This window comes from Homalodisca vitripennis, chromosome 2, assembly GCF_021130785.1.
Source record: "Homalodisca vitripennis isolate AUS2020 chromosome 2, UT_GWSS_2.1, whole genome shotgun sequence".
Classification (NCBI taxonomy): Eukaryota; Metazoa; Arthropoda; class Insecta; order Hemiptera; family Cicadellidae; genus Homalodisca; species Homalodisca vitripennis.
Window position 1 is genome coordinate 122886089 of NC_060208.1, and position 24145 is coordinate 122910233.

At 37.4% G+C, this 24145-nt stretch overlaps 2 protein-coding genes across 3 annotated transcripts in view; one reads left to right on the forward strand and one right to left on the reverse strand.

Annotated features, from left to right (window-relative positions):
* Positions 1-2432: 2432 nt before the first annotated feature.
* LOC124355789 lies at positions 2433-9185 on the forward strand. Its single transcript, XM_046806943.1, has 2 exons — positions 2433-3299; positions 9087-9185. Exons 1-2 carry the CDS (start codon positions 2433-2435, stop codon positions 9183-9185), a joined length of 966 nt encoding a protein of 321 aa, XP_046662899.1.
* A 6853-nt stretch (positions 9186-16038) lies between these two features.
* LOC124354659 (vesicle transport protein USE1) overlaps positions 16039-24145 on the reverse strand; it is a 39159-nt gene continuing 31052 nt past the window's right edge. For both annotated transcript variants that reach the window (XM_046805286.1, XM_046805285.1), the window contains exons 5-7: positions 18560-18726; positions 17273-17414; positions 16039-16142 (exon numbers count right to left, since the gene is read on the reverse strand). In XM_046805286.1, the coding sequence (XP_046661242.1) occupies positions 16099-16142; positions 17273-17414; positions 18560-18726 (353 nt within the window). In that variant the 3' untranslated portion in view covers positions 16039-16098. The remainder of the gene's footprint in view (positions 16143-17272; positions 17415-18559; positions 18727-24145) is intronic.

The following is a 24145-nucleotide window of genomic DNA, read 5'->3' on the forward strand; positions in this document are numbered from 1 at the left end:
TATGAACACAAATAGTGTAAGTAACTTAGTGGACAAAATAACTAAACAAATAAATAGTTTTCAATAAAAAAGTATATATCTAAACTCTACAACAGTGTCCCTGTATAAAGCAGTAAAAAGTTCAGCAAAACAACATAGTTTAAGGTACAAAAAGAAAACCATTAAGATGTTAAGAAATTGTATCTTAAATGACAGTGACCAACATTTTCTTTCAAAATTAAAAAAAATATTTCAACCGAAAACAGATTGTATCATCTTAATTAAGTAACAACTACGAAGAAGAGCTCAAGGTAGTAATGAGACTAAAGACATTTTTGTGTGTTTCCTACCATCTCCTGCTTGATATATATTCTTGATTCAATAAAGCTGCTCGTAAGGTGGTGCCATTTCGGGTGTAGGTACCACCCGAGCTATGACATTTTAGTATATTAAAATATAGCTCTATAACATCATTTCCTTGTACACAGAAAAAATAATTGTTTTTTTTATTACTCCAAGTGAAATTATAGCTATTTTGGTAATTTTGGGCCCAAATAAGAACGGCTGAAGATAAAAAATGTGAACTGTCAACAGCATGTACATGAGTTATATATAGCTTCATAAAGTGACATGTTTGTATTTGCATTAAAAGTTATATTTTGTTTAGAAAAAATATGAATTTCTTTAGCTATAAATAATTAAAATCATGTCACTCCCTAAATTATAAACCATGTACATAATGAACAAATTTCAAATTTTTATCTACAGTTGATTTTTTTTATTAGGGCCTGATTTCAAAATTGCTTACACACCCTGCCTGCTTATTTTATATGCTTATAATTTCACATGGAGTGATCAAATAAAAAGTGTGTATTTAGATAAGTTATTTTACCACATTCACTGCTAACTTCTATTATTGGAGGAGACACACTGAACTCACTCCAGGTGCTGCCGTCTCCTATCTGAGTCCTTCAGCCATTGTTGCAATATATGTTAAAACTTATTAGCATGCCTAATGAGTTTCAACATTTATTTAGCAGTGAATGTGTTCAAGAGCTATAAATTTACCCTTTAAAAATATTTTCCTATTTAAAAAGACTAAGAGACGGATGACGTCGTAGGGCTTTAGAACTTAATAATTATTTACCGACATATAAATGTGGTGTTATTGCAGCTGTGCAATAAGGACCATTTGAAATTTTGTGTATCCATTGCGGTGCATTGCATTTCCCTAAGGAACGGGTTTCTGATCGCATAAATAGAAATTCTTTTAGTGACTGTTGTTTGCATGGACAAATTTTAATGGAGCAACTAAAATTTTCAAATGAATCGTAGTACGTCTTTTTTAAACCGTCACCCATATTCGATAATAAAAAATAAAAAACTTTAATAAAAAAATAAGAAACATAAACACAGTTTTTGCTCTAGAATTCTTTAATGCAGAAGATAACAGAACAATAAATAGCCATGGCATTTATTGTTTGCGGACAAGTATCTCATATAATAATACCGAGCAAAGCTCAGTTTCCTATTTTAAATTAAATCAGGCTATTGCTGTTTATATAAATTTAATTAATGTAAAAGTTGTAAGGTAGGTAGTTGGTCATCCGATCATATGTTAGTTTGGTTATTTAAACACATATGTGACAGAAACGGTTAAATATAATTTAATTGCCAAAAGTAAGGGCTCTGTGGGGTGCGAAGTGGCGGGGTCTTCATACCCCAACACATGTGCCAAGCCAGAGCGTCCACGAAGCACACGCACAGCCACCTTCTCTCTTCTTCAGTGCTGTACTTTTCGTGCGCGTGCACCTGGGAACTGCCTGATCCAAATCTTGTCTTCTTTGATAATTCCGATCTGGCGGGCTTTCTGTTGAACTACCCCAATTTATAACTTTCTTTTCCTACTACTCTCACCTGTCAGGTAATCTTCCCAACAATCTATCTTAAACTATTCTAATTCTAATTTTCCTTCTATATCCAAGCCAAGGCGGAACAGCATATGCCGAGGGCTGCGTGATCAAGGGAGAGCTTGGTCGTAAATATGCGAACTCTGGATACCTGGCGACCTCCAGTTTAAACCTAGCCTTCCCCAAGTAGAGCGGGACAATGCTTGGGGTGACCTTTAGATCTCCGCTACTTGTGGGAACACAATGAGTACAGAAATTAAAGAAAACCAAACAAAACCAGAGAGCTCTTGTAGCACTCAAAAAGTGAATGAAAATTCACGAAACACAGAGGGATTGATGATGGGCTCTGACCCTAGCAATCCTGATCAAACCCAAAAAACAGGCGGACTTCCTAGTAGAAGTCCAAAAGCCTCCGACTCGGTTAGAGTCGAAACCGATGAAGAAGATGCGATACTGGAGGGCGATCACCAGAAGGAAGAGGGAGCAAAAGTCGAGAGACAGCTCCCAGTACTGTCTAAGTTATGTGGAGCCGCCAGGAAACGCATGGTCTGGTTCCGAAAAAGAGGGTATTCCCAAGAAGAAGCCAGGGAATTGGCCTTAAAACCAATCCCAGAAGAAAGAAATAAAAAATTGAACAAACAAAAGGAGGGAAAGAAACCGAAAAGACCTCACTCTGATGGATCCACTCCGGAGGCCCATCAGAGGAAGAAAACAAAGAACGAAGGAAATCAAGGGGAACACAAGGAGCAATCTGGACAACCCCAGAAACCTTCCTACAAACAAGCGGTAGCTGGTATAAGGGTAGGGGTTTTGCACTCCAACTTTCCCGAGACCCTACTCACAACCGAACAGATGGAGAAGATCCAGAGCTTCATCCTGGAAGCTATCGTGGAAGAACAGGAGGGTCCCTACTCTCCAAGATTCTACGGTATCAACAGGAGACAAGGGGTTCTAATCTTCACCTGCGAAAACACTGAAACAGCAGAATGGCTTAAAGGAAAGCAAGACTCCCTAAAGCCTTGGGAAGAGGCCAGTCTAAGGATAGTACCAGAGGAAGAAATCCCTCGTGCAAGAATTGCGACTGTCTATCTTCCTGATAGTATACTCGATACAACCGAAAAGATAATGAAGCTCTTAAAAGGACAAAACAAAGAGCTATCTGTCGGAGAATGGAATGTTCTGCAGAGAAGCGACGAGGGGAAGTCTGTCCTACTCACCCTGGCAGTCAACTGCGCTACAGCGAACAAACTTGAGAAGGAAGGTCCATGGATCGGCTACAAGTTTGGGAAAGTTCAGCTTAGACTGAAGAAGAAACATCAAGGAAACATAGAACAACCCACAAGGGAAGAGGGGACTACAGAGAAATCTGAGACGGTCACCACAGAAAAAAGGACCGCTGAAGAGATGGAAGTGGATGAGGCCACGAAGGTGTCAGAGCAATCTGTACATACCTTACCTAAAAGGTCTACTCCACAAGCCAGTGCAGCGGTCGAAGATGAAAGACCAACATGTTCTCTCTTCTTGAAGAGGGGACCTTCTCTCAAAGGACCATCCGTCTCGGCTCGAGGAAGAAAAGGGGACAAAGTCTCCAAACAATCCAAAAGAAGAGACGGGGATGGACCACCTGGGGGAGGTGGAAAAAAGGCGTAAGTATGCGCCTAATACAGATAAACCTACACCATGCAAAGGGCGCAACTGACATCTTGGGAAGAAGGTTTATCTCAACAGGCCTGGATATCGCCCTAATCCAGGAGCCTTGGATCAATAGAGGTTGCATCAGAGGACTGACAACTCAGGTAGGTAATCTCATTTATGATCGAACAATTGAAAACCCAAGAACTTGTATTCTAACTTCAAAACTAATAACAGTCTTTCCGATTACAGATCTAATAACAAGAGATCTGGTGGCGGCTACAGTGAAGGTGGCTTCACTGCAAGGGGACAGAGAGGTTACTGTAGCCTCAGCCTACTTCCCCAACCCGTCAACAAGCTGCCCACCGAAAGAATTAGAAAGACTATTGCAGAGACAGAGGCTCGGCCCTCATTCTCAACTGCGACTGCAATGCTCACCATACGTATTGGGGAAGTACGAACACAAACAAGAGAGGTGAGGAACTTCTACAGTTTATGTTCAGCAATGATCTAGTGTTAGAGAATAGAGGGTCAAGCCCAACCTTTATAACTAGAAATAGGAAAGAAGTCCTAGACATAACCCTATCTACAGGACTCAAAAACTTAAACATAGTAAGGTGGCACGTCTCCAAGGAGGCCTCACTATCGGACCACTGTCCAATTAGGTTCGACATAGAGGAGATAGGGGAAAGATACGTGACCCTCAGGGTTCCTAAATCGACCAACTGGAGAGGTTACAGAGAGTCCCTGGCAGAAGAGTTGGAAGAAATAGGACCCTTTCAGAAAAATGAATTTGAATTAGAAAGGTCTGCACAAATAGTAGAGCAAGCTATAATAAAGGCCTACGAGAAAAACTGTCCTCCCAGGCAAAACCGGTTGAAGAGGGATGTGCCGTGGTGGACTGGGAGGTTGGAAACATTAAGAAATAAAACGAGGAAATTATTAAAATGGGCAAAAAGGACAGACGATTGGCTCCCTTATCTACAAGCCCAAAATGAATATAAAAAAGAACTTAGAACGAATATGGAGACCTAACAATGAACAGGAAGGAGACCTTAGAACTACTTCTGGAGACACACTTCCCGGGGGGTCAGCTAACTCGTAATGAGGATACTTATTCTCTATATGGGGGGGGATCCAGTCGGGAGGTGGCAAAAGCCAGACAGTTGTCTAACAGACTATTCACACACGAAAGAATTAAATGGGCGATAAGATCCTTCAAGCCATTTAAATCTCCTGGGGCGGATGGAGTTTTTCCAGCCCTTCTTCAAGAGGGGCTGGACATTCTATTAAATACCCTTAGCATTCTATTTAGAAGCAGTTTCGCCCTAGGATATATACCAAAGAACTGGAGGATAGCACTAGTGGTGTTCTTGCGAAAAAATGACAGGGATCCAACAAAACCCAGTTCGTACAGACCCATAAGCCTAACCTCCTTCATGGTGAAAACTATGGAAAAAATAATAAATAGACACATAAGGGACGTAATATTACTGGAACACCCACTTAGTCCCACACAATACGCATACATAGAAGGAAAATCAACCACCACTGCTCTCCACAGTTTAGTGAGAGAGGTGGAGAATACCTTCAAAAAAAAGGAAGCCCTAGTCAGCGTCTTTATGGACATTGAAGGAGCTTTCGACCGAGTAGCATATCAATCCATGAAGACTGCGATGGAACGTTTTGGAGTTTCCCCAGACGTAGTCAAATGGATAGTAGCCCTCCTAAAAAGCAGACAGGTGAAAGCCAAGTACGGGGACGAATCGGCTGCGATCACGGCCCAAAGAGGCTGCCCCCAGGGGGGAGTCTTATCTCCTCTCCTGTGGGCGATGGTAGTGGATGATCTCCTAAGAAAAGCAGAGAAGAGGGGGATAAGGCTACTATGTTATGCGGACGACCTATGATTAAAGGGAAAAACATAGGCAGGCTGGAACGCCTAATACAAACAGAACTGAACTTCATAAGCAACTGGTGTCATGGGGAAGGTCTGCGGATCAACCCATCAAAAACTAATATGATTACCTTTACCAGGAAAAGGAAATTCCAGCTAGCAAAACCGGTCCTGGAGGGAATCAGCATTAACCAAACAAAAGAAGTGAAGTATCTGGGTTTAATCCTGGATGAGAAGCTCACTTGGAACTCCCATATTAGAAACAAGACATCCAAAGCAATAATGGCCCTTGGGGCCTGTAAGAGACTCTTTGGATTTAAATGGGGACTTAAACCCAAAATGATATATTGGATTTATGAAACCATAGTAAAACCAATGGTCACATATGCTGCTCTAGTGTGGTGGCCGAAGGTCGAACAAACAACAGCTGCAAGAAGGCTACAGAGTCTTCAGAGGTTAGCTTGCTTAAGCATCACGGGAGCAATGAGCTCCTGCCCAACACTAGCAATGGAAGCGGTTCTGGGTTATACTCCTCTTGGCCAGGAAGTGATGAGAACAGCTGCGATGAGCGCAATGAAGCTTCTAGGAACAAAGGTAATAAATGCTACCTCCCTAGAAGGCCACATGAAGATATTGGAAAATTTTCCTGAGGCTGAAATGCTAACCAAAGTATCTGATACTATGGTTAAGAAATACTCCTTTGAAAAACCATACACGGTCTCTATCGGAAGTAGGGAGGAATGGATTAAAAGGGAGGCCTACCCAAAAAAAGGAGTCCTGAAGTTTTACACCGATGGTTCACTCCTAGACTCAAGGGCAGGATATGGAATACATGGACCTGGAGTTGACATGGCTGTGCCCCTAGGAAGACATGCCTCAGTTTTTCAGGCGGAGGTCATGGCAATAGATTCATGTTCTAGAAGACTCACACAGTTGGGGACAAAAGGATTATCATACCTAATACTCTCTGATAGTCAGGCTGCACTGAAGGCACTGGATACCTGTTCGATTGATTCGAAAGCGGTCTGGGAATGCAGGAATGCTCTAGCAGAGCTAGCAACAAATAACAGAGTAACACTCGGATGGGTGCCGGGTCATGAAGGAATTCATGGGAACGAAAAAGCGGACATCCTCGCCAAAAAGGGAGCAGAATCCACATTGGTGGGGCCTGAGCCACGTTGTGGAATATCCTTCTCCAACATTAAAGCTCTGGTTAAAGATTGGGAAAAGAGGACAAGATACAAGAATTGGAGCAGAGCCTCGGGTTTAAGAATATCCAAAATGTTTATCTCTCCTTATGCAAAAGGGTGGACAGCTCTCCTAGACCAGAATAAGGAGGATATAAGACTGATATTAGGAATGTTGACAGGACATGGCCCTCTGAGGAAGCACCTTTTGAAGGTAGGCCTTAGTCGGAGCAGCGAATGTAGACTCTGTGGAGAAGAGGAGGAGTCAGCAGAGCACATTTGGTTGGATTGTCCTGCCATCGTAGAGACTAGGAAAAGATACTTGGGAGCATATCTCCTCAGCCCCAAGGACACCAGAGAACAGGAGCCCTGAAATCTGATTGGTTTTTGCAAAAGCCTCGGTTTTTGAGGGCACAAATAAAAGTAAGGGAGGCGCAAAGGTCCTTTTAGGACTAAGTGCGGGGACAAAGTGTCCTCTTCCCTCAGAAGGAAAAAAAAAAAAAAAAAAGGGCTCTGTGGTGTAGTGGTAGCACACTCACCCGGCAAGTGAGATCCGAGTTCAAGTCCCAGGGGAGCAAGTACTATGTATAATTTAATGTATCAAAAGAGACTGATGAACAAAATATACTCACACTATGTTGAGTACCAATGGAGCAAGTACTTTTGATTCATCAATTATTTGTACTAAATAAGGCTTATGCATGTATAACACACATATATAATTTCAATAAACATTGATCACAAAAATATATATATATATATGTATATATTGTCTCTGTGTCAACAGTTACAGTACAAATGTGATAAGCAATCAAAACAAGCATATAGAGGAACACAGTATTCTATTGTTGAAAATACTAAAAACAAAGTTGAAATTAGCATAACTTTTTTATAGGCTCCACAAATTGTATCAACTAGATTCTGCACTATGTTTGCTTGGTTCTAACCTTTAATGTTGCCTTTTGCTGATGGATTTTAAATCTCTGAGACTGATTACGTTTAACTCCAAAGTATTTTGGGTGTTAATTACAATGAAGAGGCATATCATCAAAATTTATCTGAATCTTGCAGTTAACAAGTTTTTTATTAAGAAGAAAATGTGCACTACCATCTTTAGGGGAGGGGGAATCTGTCTAAATTAATATATTTAAAAATTTTTAAAAATCAATTCTATTTAATAAACTTTATTTTTTTAGAGGCTAAAATATATTTGACTCAGTGTATATGATACAAAGGTGTATTGCCAGTACAGATCTTGTGGCAGGCCATTGTTTAGGTGTATGAAAGAACTTTGCAATGTGTTATATTTTAATCACCCCCATCGCTAAGCATGCTATTTAAAAGATATCAAAGTGAAAGGAAATATAGTAGACTGTAGATCATGTATAAAAGGACTTTTCTTCCGCATTGTATCTTATGCTATAGAGAGTTGAATAAATTTGTACAGCAAACCTATTTTATCAAACCTTTTTTTGGTATTTATTTACATTAGCGTGACCATGGAAAATGGACTTTTTTTCATGGGTTGGGCATTTATAGCCAAGTATTATTATCACAGGTGCATATGAACTGGGGAAAATATATTATTGTAGACAATAGACAATAGACAATAGACAGTTTCTTTATTCATGTACATAGAGTTACAGAATTGGTGTCAAGTAGGTAAAGGTAATAATTTAGGATATTAGTCAGCAATGTAGAAAACAGTGGATAAACCATTTTAAGCACTATGATTAATGGTTTCCTCCAGTTTATTAAATTCTTCAAGGGAGTAAAATGTCCTCTGTAGAAACCATTCTTGGAGTTTCTTCTTGAAGCATTTCTGTCCACTGTTTTATTTTCAGATGGTCTGGAAAGAATATTGAAGAGTTTTAGGTCCTGCATAGCTTGGCTTCCTCTCGTACAGAGCAAGACGATGAATTGGCAGAGCATAGTTCATGGCGTTCCGGGTGTTGTAATGGTGCATTTCTCCCAGCCTTGTAATGTTCTGTGAGACAGCATAGCAGATCACTTCAGCCACAAAACAGAGATATCACAGTCAAGATTTTAAGATTTTGAAAAGCTTGCCGGCAAGTAGCCTTTGGGTCTAGTCCTGCCAATGTTTCTCACAGCTTTCTTTTGAAGTATTAGTACCCGTTGGAGATTCCCGATGGAAGAGTTTCCCCATACCACTAATCCATATCTTAGATGTGCTTCAAAGAGTGAGAAATACGCAGTTTTTGCTGTGTCCAGATTGGCTCATTTTTGTTATTCTTTTTAATACATATAGGCTACTGCTGAGCTTTCTGCAGAGTTGGTCTACATGTGGAGTCCAGGTTAGATTGTTGTCAATGATGATTTCCTAGGTAGTTAGCTTCATTTTTCAATTCAATATCTGGCAAGCCCATGTATTACTGCACTTGCTCTTCCTAAGTTCAGTTGTTGGGTTTTGCGGTCATTTAATATAAGATTGTTTTGGTGACAGTATTGCTTTGCCATGTCCAGGGCTACAAAGGAAGATATTTCAAGTTCTGGTATTTGTTTCTCGGCCACCAGCAAGGCTGTGTCATCAGCATACATCATGACTTGGCAGAACTCTTGTAGATATTTTGGGAGGTCATTAGTTAACAGAATAAAAAGCATTGGTCCAAGAACTGAGCCTTGGGGAACACCTCTGTCAATTAAAAGTGGTGGTGATCTAGTTTTATAAATTGTATTGTTTAATGTATATGCTATCTCTACTGTTTGTGATCTGCCTGTAAGATAACTTGACATCCACTTTCCAGAAATCCCTCTTATCCCCATGTTCTTCATCTTTTCTAATATAAGATCATGCTCCAAGCAATCGAACGCCCTACTGAAATCCAGGAAAAAATGCACTGATGGCAGTTCCTTCCTCCATTTCATTCAGCACAAGCTCAGTGAAATTTATTATGGCAGAAGTTGTTGATCTGCCTTTGAGGAATCCATGTTGCTGGCTTGTGATGATGTTGTTTACTGTCAGATGGTTCAAGAGTCTGACAAGGACAATTTTCTCAATTACTTTGGATATTGTTGATAGGAGTGATATGGGGCGGTAGTTTATCGATTGAGGTGCTCGGATTCTTTTTGAGTTTAGGAAAGACTTTTGCTAGTTTTAATGCTTTGGGAAAAATTCCTTGGGTGAAAGATAGGTTTATGATGAATGTAAGTGGAGGTGCAATTTCTTCCTTACAGTGTTTTAGTAGTATGGAGGACACTTCATCAATTCCAGAGGACGGTTTGGATTTAAAAGAAGATATGGTGTTTGTTACTTCGATGACTGATACTGGTAGAAAAGTCAAGTCAGGAATATAGTCAGTTTCTAGCTCATTTAGTTGTGGCCTTTGTTGTATCTGGCCAGCAGCAGTAAGAGTTTTTTCTCCGCCACTGAGACAAAATGTTGATTGAAGTGTTGAGCAATTTCAAGCGGCTCCTCAATCAGTTCATTTTTGACTAGTAAGTTGAAGGTTGATCCTGTAGTTGACTGTATTATATTGATGCCTTTCGGACATTATTGCGTTAAGGAGCAGGGGCATCACGTGATCTGGGATTCGACTTTTGCAAGCTCGAGTTCATTTTTTTTTCTAAAAGAGCAAGCAGTGCGCAGCGGGCAGGCATCGTTGACAGGATTAACGTATTAGTCAGACTAATAATACGAATTGCTTCCACGTAAGATACCGAACACCCAACAAATAGGTGTGCCATTACCACTACTGAACTAGGAGGTTAAGAATAGACGTGGAGGAACAACGGTAGTTCAAAATGGCGTCCCTTCTTTATTTCAGTAATACCAAACTGTCAAATATGGATAGTGTTGCCAGAGGTACGATAATTATCGTAAAGGTACGATAATTTCATTGATTTTATGCGCCGGTAAGATACACGATGGGTAGTTATTATCGTACCATGAAAGATTTTTGACAAATTTATACAAGTAACAAACCAAAAGTGAATTATAACATAATTTATTATACGAACATAACATACTTTTTCATTAAATGTGTTTGGTACGATTATTTTATATGAAAGTACGATAATTTCTCGTTGTTGGTATGATAATCTGTTTATAAAATCTGGTTATACTGAGTTTGAGCAGACGCAGAGTTATAGGAAACTGTAAAAAACGGAGTTTTCAGAAGATTTAAAAAAATCGTAGCTCCTTTGATTTTCGTTGCTGACGAATTTTTTCTTCAATATTGTTTTCAGGAAAAAAAAATGAACGTACCTTCCCATGGTCACGTTAATGTAAATTGATACCCTTTTCTCAATAAATTGATCACAACTTCAGCACAGTTTGAAGTCACTTTGTTCTATAGGGAAACTGACATTGAGAATGGAGAATATGTAGTTGTAAATTATTCGTTTAATAAGAACTATTCAGAAGAAATGTTCTACCCGTTCTGGTTCCTTTTTATCCTTACTTTCCAAGAATTGTTCATGCACTTGTATGAGTTCTGTTCAAAAATATCACAACTTAGGTTTTTTTTTATTCTTTATTTACTCATCAATCTCAATTTTGTTCCCTCCAAAGTAATTCCCATTAGATATTATACACTTGTGCCAATGTTTTTTTCCAGTCCTCAGAGCACTTCAAAAAGTTATTTTTGTGCTCTTGTTCAGATACCATCCTTATATCGTCAATCGTTGTCCTTTCATGGACTTCTCCAGTTTCAGGAACAAGAAAAAGTCATAGGAGGTCATATCTGGGGAATATGGTGGCTGCGGCATCATTAGTGTGTTTGTTTTAGCCAAAACTCACACATAAGTAACATGTGTGAGCAGGTGCATTATCGTGGTGCAAAAGCCAATTTTGTTCTTCCAAAAATCAGGGCGTTTCTGGCGGATTGCTTCGTGCAAATTGCGCATAATTTGCAGAACATATTACTTATTGACATTTCCTGCAATCGAAAAACTGTAAGCGAAACTTACACATTCAACCTTACTTGGCACACTTTTTTCGATCTTTGCTCATGCGGCAGTTTCCATTGGAATGATTGAGCTTTGGTTTCTACGTCAATAAACCATAAACCTATGATTCATCACTTGTTGTGACCCTCTGGAGCAAATTTAGGCCATCCCAGACTGAGCGTAACAGCTCATTAGCAATGATAACACACTGCTTTTTTTGTTCAAAATTTAGCAAAGATGACCACAATTCAGAATACCCACATCTTTCAGGCCTGCAACAGCCAGAAATCTAAATTCATTTTTAAGTTTTCATGTAAAATTTTGCAAACTGCAGATTTTAAAATACCAAGAACACTGGTTTTGTTGATTTCCCCACCAAAACGTTCAATGTTTGCAAGATTTCTGGCCATTGAGGCTTTCTGGATCTTTTCACTCAAATACGGCCATCTCTAAATTGCCAAAACCATTCTATTTGAGTATCACCCATTAACTAAAAATCCAAAAGCATTTTATATCAAATCATTTTTATTGCGAAGATAATATTTTACAATTGCATAGCGAACATCAATGTATTATAATTTAAAATTTTACACATTCAAACCACATCAATCTCATTCAAACATACAGTTTTACAAACACTTCTTTCATTTCTAGCCAATGTAACCTACTTTATAAACAGGGAGTCAGTCACTCCAATTGGGCGGTTTTCCAGTTGAATTCCAAAAATTCATCAGTATTATAAAATGCCTGTAACACCAAAATGCGTTTAAGGCAAGTTTTTTTATGTCTTCGGCGTTTGGGCATTTTTTATTGAGTTGGGCAGTCTGTTAAGAAAATTAACACCTTCCTGCGAGGGCAAGTGTTCATAAACTACCATTCTGTGTTGTCCCGTACGGTAGTTATGTCTGCTTCATGTCTCGTATGCACATGCGTGTATGTCTTGGCCTCTGGATAAGGTGCATTTGAACATACATAGTTCTTTCCAAAATGTAGAGACAGGGCAGAGTCAACAGCTGCAATTCCTTGATAGCTAGTCTGCAAGACTCTAATTTTTTTTGTTTTAGAGTTTAATAGCTCTCTGAAACTGATAGTTTGCATAAGCTCCCCAGAGGACCTAACCTTAGGACAGATGGGGAAAATCAAGCCATAATACCTAACTTCATAATACCATACTAAATCATCAGTACCTAACTCGGGCAGTATTTTTCTAAAAACCTCATAACAAAGATTCCTGAGGAAATTTTGGCACAAACGTAATCAATGTGCTCATTCCACGTCAACCCTCGATCATATCGATTATCTCTGAATTGTCAAGTTAACTTTTGCCCAAGGCATTCAATCATAGTAAAAAACAGAACAAGCACATGTAACAACATATGCAACAGGGCTCTTTGGCTCACTGACTGGGCAGAGCACAGCAAATTCCAGATGGCAGTCTCGGAGAGGGCCTCCTACCCACACCATAACCGATCTGAGGTGGCAAGTTGTGTGATAACTGGCCAGTAAAGGAGGTCGAATAATTTAAAGGATAAACATTGTACAGGAGAAAATGTAACACGTTCGCTACCACCATGTTAAGAAAAGTCGTATACCCACAGACCAGCCGGCTGAAATATGAGCCGCACGGTTTCTTCCCGTGCACCGGCATCCCAAATATGCGCCGCTCGGGGCACCTCAAATAGACTGACGTCCCATATTTGCGCCACTGTTTGCATGCCACTTTTATTGCCATGAAAAATCACTGGTCTATTTTAGAGGCTTGATACTTTTGTATTGGTCTATGGGGATGTCTGGCTCACATGTGGGACGCTTGGTCTCTGGATATCTTAAAAATTAAGTCCCGCACAGTTGATAAACTTGTTCATTGCAGCCTACACTGTTCTTGTTGTAAACCTCACACCACGGGCTTCTTTCTTCTGAACTACGGTTGAGTTTAAGTTTTGTTAGTATTTAGAAACTATTGTAGAACAAAATGGAACGAAATAAGAAACGTAAGCTTGTGTGTACTGACAGTGAAACAGATCGTCAGCTGAGTAATAGTGACTGTGAATCTGACTCAAGTTCTTTGTTTTCATCGGATGGACAGAGTGAGTACGTTGCGAGCTCTAATAGTAGTGATGATAGTAGTGTAGTAGAACAAAATGAATTGTTTGACATTGAGGCTAATGAAATTGTAAATAACTCCAACATTGTCACTGATGAAACTGAACAGTCTCAAAATAATCCGGTAATCCGGAGGTTGTGGTTCAAACAAAGCTGAGAAAAGGGGAGTCTACCAGTCACCAAAAGGGAGATGTTACTGTTATGAAGTGGCGTGACAAAAGAAATGTGTTAACCATTTCAACATCGAATGGACCTGAGATGGAGTTGGTAACAAACAAAATAGGGGAACAAACAATGAAGCCTAGCATGGTTGTCCGTTACAATAAAGGCATGAGTGGGATCGATCGCAGTGACCAGATGGTCTCGTATTATTCCACTCCCAGAAAGTCTCTGCGATGGTATGTTAAAATTTTTTTCCACCTGCTAGACGTCTCCCTGTGGAACGGTGTCTACATTTTCTCAAGGCTTGCCACTAAAACAACCTACCTGAAGTTCAGGGACATCGTAATAAAAAATTACATTCAGATAGAGCCCATGCCAAGGAATCCTTGCTTCAGCCACTCTTCACAGTCTGCCCATACTCCCGTGAAGCTGGAAAAGCGTCTGAGATGCCATGTTTGCAGAGAGAGAAACCAGAAGAGGAAGCAAACATTTTATACCTGCTCCGTCTGCAGAGACTCAAATATCAAACCGTTTGGCCTATGCATGCCAACTTGTTATAACCAGTGGCACAATAATTAGACTATGAATGTGTGAGCACTTAAATATAATGTAACGTGGTACATTCAGAATATTTGTGTAAATTTAATAACTTATATAAATGTTCACTTATTTTGTAAAATAGTTATGACTTATGGGTTAACAGTCGTGTATTATGTCTTGTAGAGTAAAAAGAATCCCATTTGTGTTTTTGTACTATGAAATAAAATAAACTTAATTTTCTTATATTCTACTTTTTTAATTTCTAAAATTAAAATTCTTGTAAGCCTATAGCCTAATAAGATATGTATAATAATACATTCAATGAACTTGCATTTATGACTCTGTTGTTTGAGCTTTTGTACCATGAATTAAAATACTCTCATAATGAGATATGCACGTTTGATTGAAACTTACCCTAAAACCTACAGTAACTGAGCAAATAAATAATGGCTCATATATGGGACGCTTTTTTTTTTTTTTTTTTTTTTTTTTTTTTTTTTTTTTTTGTTCTCTTAGGACAAGAAGCTTATAAACTGCACTTAGTCCTGTAAGAACCTTTGCGCTGCTTCCGGAGTGATAGGATATTCAGGATGGGTAAGGTTAGGGAGTAGGGGCCGCCTCCTGTCGAGATCCATGAGGAAGAATTAGGGCACTAACATCTCAAAGTCATCCTGGAAGGAGGGGAGGCCAGCTCTGAACGAGCCTCTACAGTCAAAGTAGGCAGGGGGTGGCACACCCTTGTTGAGGTTAACAAGAACCTCTGAGGTAAGGGAACAAATCCCACCAACTCCAACAGTCATCTTCCACAGTAGATTAGACCTATTGAATTGCCCATGAACCCCAGAATCTCAACATTTGCGGTTAGTGATGTGCCGCTACTGGACATCCATAAGGTGGCCCAGATTTTGCTGTGCCCAGTGGTGGGTTCAACTGGAAGGTATAAACCAGCCAGAAGTGATCCCTACTGGGTAATATGGGACGCTTGGTCTATGTTAAGATTTTGATACTATAGACCGAGCGTCCCACATATGCGCCGCCGTAAAAAATTACGCAAATCAGCAATATATCAAATAAGAACATTACAGACGTACATTTTAGGTTATTTTGTTGAATTATAGCTCAATTCAACAATATTTTATCCTTGGTCTGTGGTTAGTCTCACACCAATTATTCTCGGTCTGTGTAGAAAAACCACATTTTGTAACGTTGGTCTGTATGGTAGCGAACGTGTTAAGGAACTGATTAATAATGCCATGGGTTTAATGCAAAGACGTGGCATTCTGAATGTCAATGTAAGACATAAGAAACTGAGATTTTTATTATTCATTGATACCATTTTCTGAGAGATTAATGTAAAAAAAGTAAGAAACTTGAAATATAGCAATACCTGATGATGTACATCATTATAGTTATCAATGAGCCAAAGCCATTCAAAGTTTTACTATGTTACATCAAATTAAGCCTAAATATTATTAAAACTCAATTATTGTGACTAACAATTTTACTTTGGGTTTAATATTGTTATTTATTAAAGGAAGGATTCATAGTTTAATGATTACTTCATATAAAGTGTCTTATAACAAGGCACATATTAACACAATCATGCTGATTTTAAAAGGAGAATTTTTAATACAAATAGAGCCAAGAATGCACTCATACAAGTAATGCACAGGTAATGTTAAATATTTACTTTTAATGTATGTGGGAAAATAAAAAGCTACAGTGACAATATAAATATTTTATTGTGTATTAATAATATTTTTAATTATGCATAAATAAAAGTTCAGTACTTTCTTTTCTTCATTACTTTCATAAAGAGTACCATATCTGAAACAAAAGAGAATTATTATATAAGATAAATAAGTTTGATTTGAAAGGATAAGAACAATGAACAAGTATTTTCATTTATTCATTAAGTTCAAACATGAATCAAATGGGAGGATACACTGTAAGTACTGAATATCAAATTGAACAAATATGAAAACATTGTTTCTTAAAGTTCTGAAAACTGGAAAACAAAACAGAGGTGGTAAGAAATAATTTTATGATTGGCTTATTTAAAAACTGTACAAAATGAAGGAACAATTATTATTTTACATAATTTCTTAAAAATGACCGATCTAACAATTTTATTTAAAAAAAAAAATATGTCAAATTAAAAAGAATTACAAAATTCAATTTGTGCTGCCCAGCTTGATATTAATCTTAAATACATAGAGAAAAGTAATAATAAATGCAAGGCAGCATGGTAAATCATAAACAATTATTGTGGCTCTGCAAAACAGGAATAATTAAACATTCATCCCAATACTCTTAATCAATATTTCATTAAATATTACATCTAGTGAATTAATTAAAAGAATTCATTGCATTGTTTTAGCATGAAACTTGTCCATTCAAACGATGATTAAAGCCCAGAACCTATTGATTTCTACATAGACAATAAATACACAATGGAATCAACTCTTTCCATTGGTACCAAAAACATTATGCCATATGCCAATTCCTAAACGTATTTTTTTAGAAATTGAATTTTCCCACACGACATGTATACACACATACCAGATTTCAAAGTCTATTGGTCACATGTATGTTTGGCCACATCAGATCTAGGGTTGAATACTATAAATTAAGGAAAATATTTTTACTTTTAAAATGTAACACAATTTTACAATGTTAAGTAAAATTTTAATAAATTATTATACAGTAGAAAAATAAAATGAAACTTCCTTTTACAGATTGTTCAAAAAGGTTACACTATATTTTATCACATAATTTTGAAAAAAAAAACTAAAAAATCATTTTTATACTTTGAATTAAAATAAATATCAAGCAAATTCATTTCAAAATCATCACAAATAATAAATAAAAGTTCATTTGCTCAACTGGTTTTCATCTAATCAAAATAGTGTTCAAAGAATGCCCTTATACTGTGCTTTGCCTTGATTTTTACTTACTTATAAATATTACAATGACGACGACTAACATCACCCACATCCAACATTTCCAAGCACGGCGACTATGCTCCTGCAGTCTCTCTGATTCTACCTTCAGCTGAGAGAAATTCTTTTCTGCCAGATTCGATGACTTGTCTACAGTCTATACAGATCAAAATGTTGTCACTACCCAGATCACTAATAATTTAATGCAGTAAACCACATCTATTTTAGTGAACTAAGTAACCATTTTCTAATCATTTACTGCAATAATAATACAATGAGCCAACCAACTAGTGGAAAGTAAATCAGTGAACATTCTTTGGTTATTGAGACTTCTACCTTCTGATCTCAGAAATCATAAATAAATATTTGATTGTTTGTATTTAGAGTTGTATAAATATCTACCCTAATCATATGAACACTAGTTATATAGTCAGCTTTGACATTTCTTAAATTACATCATAAGTCCAGACCCAGGTAGACACTGTTGGTTGAAAATAGTCTAATGTAACACAATGTGGAAAATTGTATGTAATGAATATTCTGACATCTTAGCTTTTTTTAGCTGAAATGCCATTTTGGTAATGAATGTTTTGGGAATGACAATAAAGGGAAAGATGCATTTTTGGTAATGAATGTTTTGGGAATGACAATAAAGGGAAAGATGCATTAGACAAAAACAATATAAATGGTTGATTAATTTGATGTCAGAATAAAAAATTGTTGCCAAGAAATCAAAAACTTTTAATCTACCACAGCCTGAAAATCTCAATTGCTCAATTTAAACCAGTAAATTTATATATCTCAAATATTAATACCCTTTTGACCCCTATATGTTTATAATTCCTTAATACAATAGAATTCTTTCCATATTTTCAAAATTTTGTAAATCTATAAATATTAAAGGCAAAGCCCTTAATCACTCACTCATTATTAATTATCAATCTTATAAATATCTCTAAAAGTAGAAATTTGGCACATGCCTCTGTTTCCAGTAATTGTTCCATACATTTCATAACCTTCACTAACTTCTCCATTTCAAAAGTCTCAGTTGACCTGTATTTTTAAGTTGTCAGTGGAAACAGGAAAAATGGGTATATTTATTGATTGATAATCTATTGCTGTACAAATTTCAACTAAGCTAAAATCTAGAAAATAATTTATTTATGTAGCATTACTATTTATTAAATAATTTATTTATTTAGCACTACTATTTATCAAAAAGATTCCTAACTATTACAATCTATATTATCTACAGAGAGTATTTAAGAACACAACCACAATAAACTGCAGTACAGTCATTACCTCTATATCTCTTTTTATAATTTCACCAGCAAGCTGTGATTTCTCCTTCATGTTTTTTGCCAGACTCAACATGTTTTCTGCAATTTTTTCATGCATATTATGGTGGTACTTCAGTAGAGCATCCATATCTTCGCTAGATGACATGGACTGTCTTTGACGAAGGCCGTCTGTAGCAACAAGTTTTAATTGAAAAAATTCCTACAAACACGTTATTTTCAAATCAATTAACTATTTATTATACTTATAGTAATAATTATTAATTACAATTAATACACTATTTATTATATAAAAAAGTACACATTCCAAACACATTAATCAGAACTGAAGAATTTTGAATAAAATTTAGTTATTTTATTCTATGTGATTAATCAAAAGTAAAACATAAATTTACCTTTAATTTGAGATACTGAACATATGATAAAGTATGATTGATCTGAACATTTTTGTATGACACAAATTGTTCCATCTGTGCTTGTGCTAAATTAGCAACCAAAATAATTGTCAATATTTTTCATTACTAAAATTAGGAGCTGTAGAAAAAAAGCAGAGTAAAGATAAATGAAATGTCATTTTAATTTTATTTTCTCAAAATTATGGACATGTGGTAGTAAATAATGTAATAAACCATTGACAAGGACTAAAATTAACAAAAAACTAATGTCTTGTAGCATTTAATGATTAGAGCAACTGGTTTTATATGCAAGGAAAATGAGAATTGTGATTGCCACATGGTCCGTGGATCATATTCCTTACCACAATATTATAAAATATAGAGAATTCTTATCAGTATGATACTTTGGTACAGACTCATTGATTAATTTGAGCTGAATCTCGGAAGTTGGACCCTTATAGGATCAATAGCATAGTAATGTGGCATGTAATAACACCAAAAACATTATTTTTAATGTGTCTCTTTCTACTTATTGAAGTTGTTTTTGAACACCCTAGAAAAGATGGCAGGACGATCTGGTGGGATATTGTTTCCAGTTAGAGATGACAATACATCTGGCTAGTATGGTTTACAGGTATTGTCTAATAAATATGTGGTTTCCCAAACTTTAGGCTGATTGCCAAAGAATTTTGATATCTTTGAACATGTTTTGTGAGTAACCTTGAAATAAGATGGCAGTACAACAACTTTACTTAATTTTATTAAGTAGAGCCTTATTCAACACAAAGAAGTCCTGTAGTCCCTTGTTAAACTTAACACGTAGCTCTGACTGATGGTTTAATAGCTCACCTGCCACTCAAATTTACAGTACGGCATATGTCTGGTACAATAAACTGCTGATATATGTTTTTAGAGGCATGAATATGTGAAGAATATTCATAAATTGCCCCCTTTCTATAGCATGAAAATTGTACCATTGTAATCCATTATTGTTTTCTTTAACCATTTAAATAATCTTTGGACTCCCTTTAGATTCTCCAAGAGGAAATAGAAGAGGATATGCCATTAGGTCATAGTAAGGGCTCATAACTGACAAAAATGAATCTACCTTATCGGTGGTGAACTACTACTACTACTACTACTACTACTACTACTACTACATGATGGATTTATGGTAGCTCAATTCATTGGAATTATAAATTGCAGAGATTTCATCAGCACTAAGATTATTGAATTATCTCATATCAATTGTGAAATACTTTAAATAAAACTAATTTCTAAGCGTGCTTTTTTGTAGGAATGTGCACTTGGGTTAGTAGGTCCATTAATTTGGTCAACGTTTCTTGTTTTAAATGTTTGTTTTCATTCCATTTTAGCTGTCCAAACTAAGGTGTCAATGAAATATAATTGGCTTAGAGGGTACCTCACCATTTAGTGGTAATTAATTTAGAAATATACTGATGACTTAAACCTTTAGAGTGCTGGATATAAATTCTGTATTTTCCCGTATTGTGCAATTATGAGGCGTGTTTTTTTAAGTAAGGTTCGTTTTGTTGTAGACACTATTAGTTCGAGCCCATGCATCGTGTACCAGCATGTCTTTGGAAGAACTGTGCTCAATTTCAGCTCTATAGCTAACCTGTATGATTCTGTACTTTCAAAATTTTTAAACCTATAAACTCACCGACCGCGTGTGAGGTTCGCTCAGTGATATGGTTTATGTCAGCATGGAACCTGCCTGCTGCAAAAGTTCATCGACAGACTTGCAAAGTGTACGGTGATACTGGTGTGAGTGAAAGCAAAGTGCGTAAGAGGATAAGACAATTCAAAGATGGCCGTGATAATGCACACTCCGGTCGCCCTTCTTTAGTTACAGACGATTTGGTGGCTTCAGTTGAAGCGAGGATTCGTGAGAACAGGGGCTTCATAATAACAGGAATTTCTGATGTGTCGAGATCAGTGCTTTACAACATTGTTTCTGAACTAACAGAGGATCACAAAAACTAAAGATTTGAGTGTGTAATGAAGTTCTTGCCTCGTTATTACGAAGAAGGTGACAGCTTCTTGAGTCAGATTGTAACTGGAGACGAAACGTGTTTTGCAAATCACGCCTGAATAAAAGCAACAGAGCATGCAATGGAGACATACACACTCGCCTGTAAAGGTGAAGGCCCAAACAGAACCTGTCCCTACACAAAATTATGGCATCAGCGTTTTGGGATACACGTGGTGTTTTATTGGTCGACGTAATGCAACCAAGAAACCACTATCAATGCAAAAGCATACTGCTAAACACTGAGAAAGCTACGCAGAGTGATTCAAAACAAAAGACGCTGCATGCTGACAAGGGAATTGTCCTTCTCCATGACAATGCATGACCTCACAATGCACGTCAGACCCACGATTTATTGGGCAGTTTTCACTGGGAAGTTTTTGGCTACCAACTCTTCAGTCCTGATCTTGCACCGAGCGATTACCATCTGTTCCTCCACCTAAAACAACACCTCACTGGCAACAGTTATAATGATGATGACAATGTGAAAACGGCCATGAACTCTTGGTTATCAGAGCAGGCGGCAAGTTTTTATGAAAGAAAGAAAGAAAGAAAGGAACACTTCTTTATTGAGGCGAAATTAGGACCACATGGTCCTTTCTTACATTTAACCTCTTAAAAAATTAATCTTAATAATGTAAATTAAGGCTAATTAACTATAGCTTACACTTACAGTATTCCATTCACTCTTCCATTCACACAGTCACGATTCAAAGAGTAGCCCCCGCCGCCCGCCACGATCATTCGGTCCAGGTATTTTCCGTCTCAGCTCCGCCACAAACCGTTTTCCGGCTCTCAATTTGTTTGACAGGATCTGGCAAGGAGTTCCATAATCTACATGCGGTAACGGTGAAGGATCGGGTATAGGTTTTGGTTCTGTGTATTGGAATTCTGAGACTTAGTGCACCAGACCGAGTTTCTCTTGCGCCAATCCCCGCCAAAAACTGAAAGTTTTTTCAGATAAATATTTTGGTGAATCCGTATTAATAATAGAGTGCAACAATGACAAAATTCTAATCGATCTTAAATCAGCTAATTTTAGAATTGATGATTGAATAAAATATGGTGTAACATGATCCCTACGACGTAAATCAAACAGAAAGCGAATGCAGTAATTTGGTGCTCTTTGCAGTTTAGTGCTAAGGGCTACAGTCATGTCATTGATTACAGAGTTGCAGTAGTTTAAAGTAAGGAAAACACAAGTGACTTGATCAACAGAAGTTTAATGTGAAATGGTAGAAGTCCTTGCATTCGTTTTCAGTGTGTGCACAGCAGCGAACACCCTGTTACAGGTGTACACCACTGCATCGGTCCATCCAAGTGTCTTGCTTATGATTAGTCCTAAACTTTTTACCCTTTCAACGTATGGTAAAAGTTTTCCGTCTACAGTTATTGTCGGTGTATTTTGTAGGTCAATGGAGTTGGCAAGTCGTTGATGACAGACAATCATGGGTTGGGGTTTTATCCGGGTTAAGTTTAAGTCCATTTTTTAAAGACCATTGAACAAGTCGTTGTATGTCTTCATTCATCCACTTCACAGTCTGGTTTATGTCGATAATGTTAAAGTGTGAGTAGATTTGTAAGTCATCAGCATAACAGTGAAATTTGCAATGTCGCAATACAGTGTTAATGTCATTTATGTACAAAATAAAAAGTAGTGGGCCAAGTACTGATCCTTGCGGAACTCCGCAGGTCACAGTTCTGAAATGAGACATTGAGTTGTCATTGCACACACCACTGCTTTCTGTCCCTCAGATATGATTTTATCCATGCTAATGCATTTTTTCAGAGAAACCTAAATTTTTAAGCTTTTTAAATAGAATATTATGAATGATTGTATTGAAGGCCTTGCTGAAATCGAATAGAACTAGTAAGGTATAAAGACCTCGATCCATGGCTAATCGAATGTCATCAGTTATTTTCAGAAGTGCAGTTTCTGTACTATGGTTTTGGGCGAAAGCCAGACTGAAAAAACATTAATAATATTATTTTTAGACAAGAAATCTGATATTTGGGAATGAACTATTCGCTCAAGGCCTTTCGAGAGAGCTGGTAAGATACTAATTGGTCGGTAGTCTTGGGGTTCAGATGGAGATTTAATTTTATTTAGTGGACGAACTAAGGCGGACTTCCATTGTGTGGGGGGAAAACACCTGTTGTGAGAGATTTATTATAAATTGCTGTAATGACAGGGAGAATAGCAAAAAGAATTTTCTTAACTAATAAGATTGATATGTTGTCTGAACCCGTAGCCATTTGTTTGTATACGCCTGATTGCTTTAAGGACATCTACCTCTAATACTGGATTTAAACGAAACTGGCTGTCTGAGGGAATATTATGGGTTTGTTGACTCATTCATCTAAATGGGTTTTGAACAACTGCGGTGATAGATTTTTGAGAAAATGATGAAAAATACTCGTTTAGATCATTAAGTGAAATATTAGTAGAGGCAGGAGAGGGTTGCTTACCAAAACCAAGCTTCTTGACATTACTCCATAACGCAGTTTGTCGATTGATTTCTGTCTGAAAAACATTCCATTTATGTATCGAAGACGGGAATTTCTAATTTGTTGTTTGACTTGGTTACGAAGATGGCGGTAACGTATCATTAAGTTGACATCTCTAGAGCGCCGAGCCCTCCGAAACAAGGCGTCTCTTTCGGCCATTAGACCGAGAATATTCTCGGTAATCCAGGGAACGGGTCGTTTCTTATTAATTCGCTTGGTAAACAAGAGGGGCATGTTTGTCATACAGCTTTAATATAAGAGAATTTAAAGAGTCAACCATCTCATCAACAGTCTCCTTATTCTGCACGGAATGCCATGGGTATGAATAAACATCCGCAAAAAATGCAATTTCATTCATATTTCTGTATGATCTGTAAGTTATATATTTTTCTTTAGGTTTGGAAACTTTTAATGAAAGGGCACAGAAAATTAAATCATGATGGGAAATTGCCGGAATTGGAAGCTGCCCATGGTATAATGATTCCTCAGGGTCCGAGACTACCATAAGATCTAGCCAGGTGGCGGTTTCGGCAGTGTGGTGCGTGGCGTTCAGTGGTGGTAGTATAGTCCAGGTTTGCAGGATTGAAACATCCTAGTGAGCTGTATAGTGTTTGTGATTGTTAGGTTTTCAGAA

Coding starts and splice junctions, on each gene's coding strand:
- LOC124355789 (XM_046806943.1), top strand. CDS start 2,433: ATGGTCTGGTTCCGAAAAAGAGGGTATTCCCAAGAAGAAGCCAGGGAA. Junction 3,300..9,086: donor GGACCGCTGAAGAGATGGAA/GTGGATGAGGCC, acceptor TGCCATGTCCAG/GGCTACAAAGGAAGATATTT.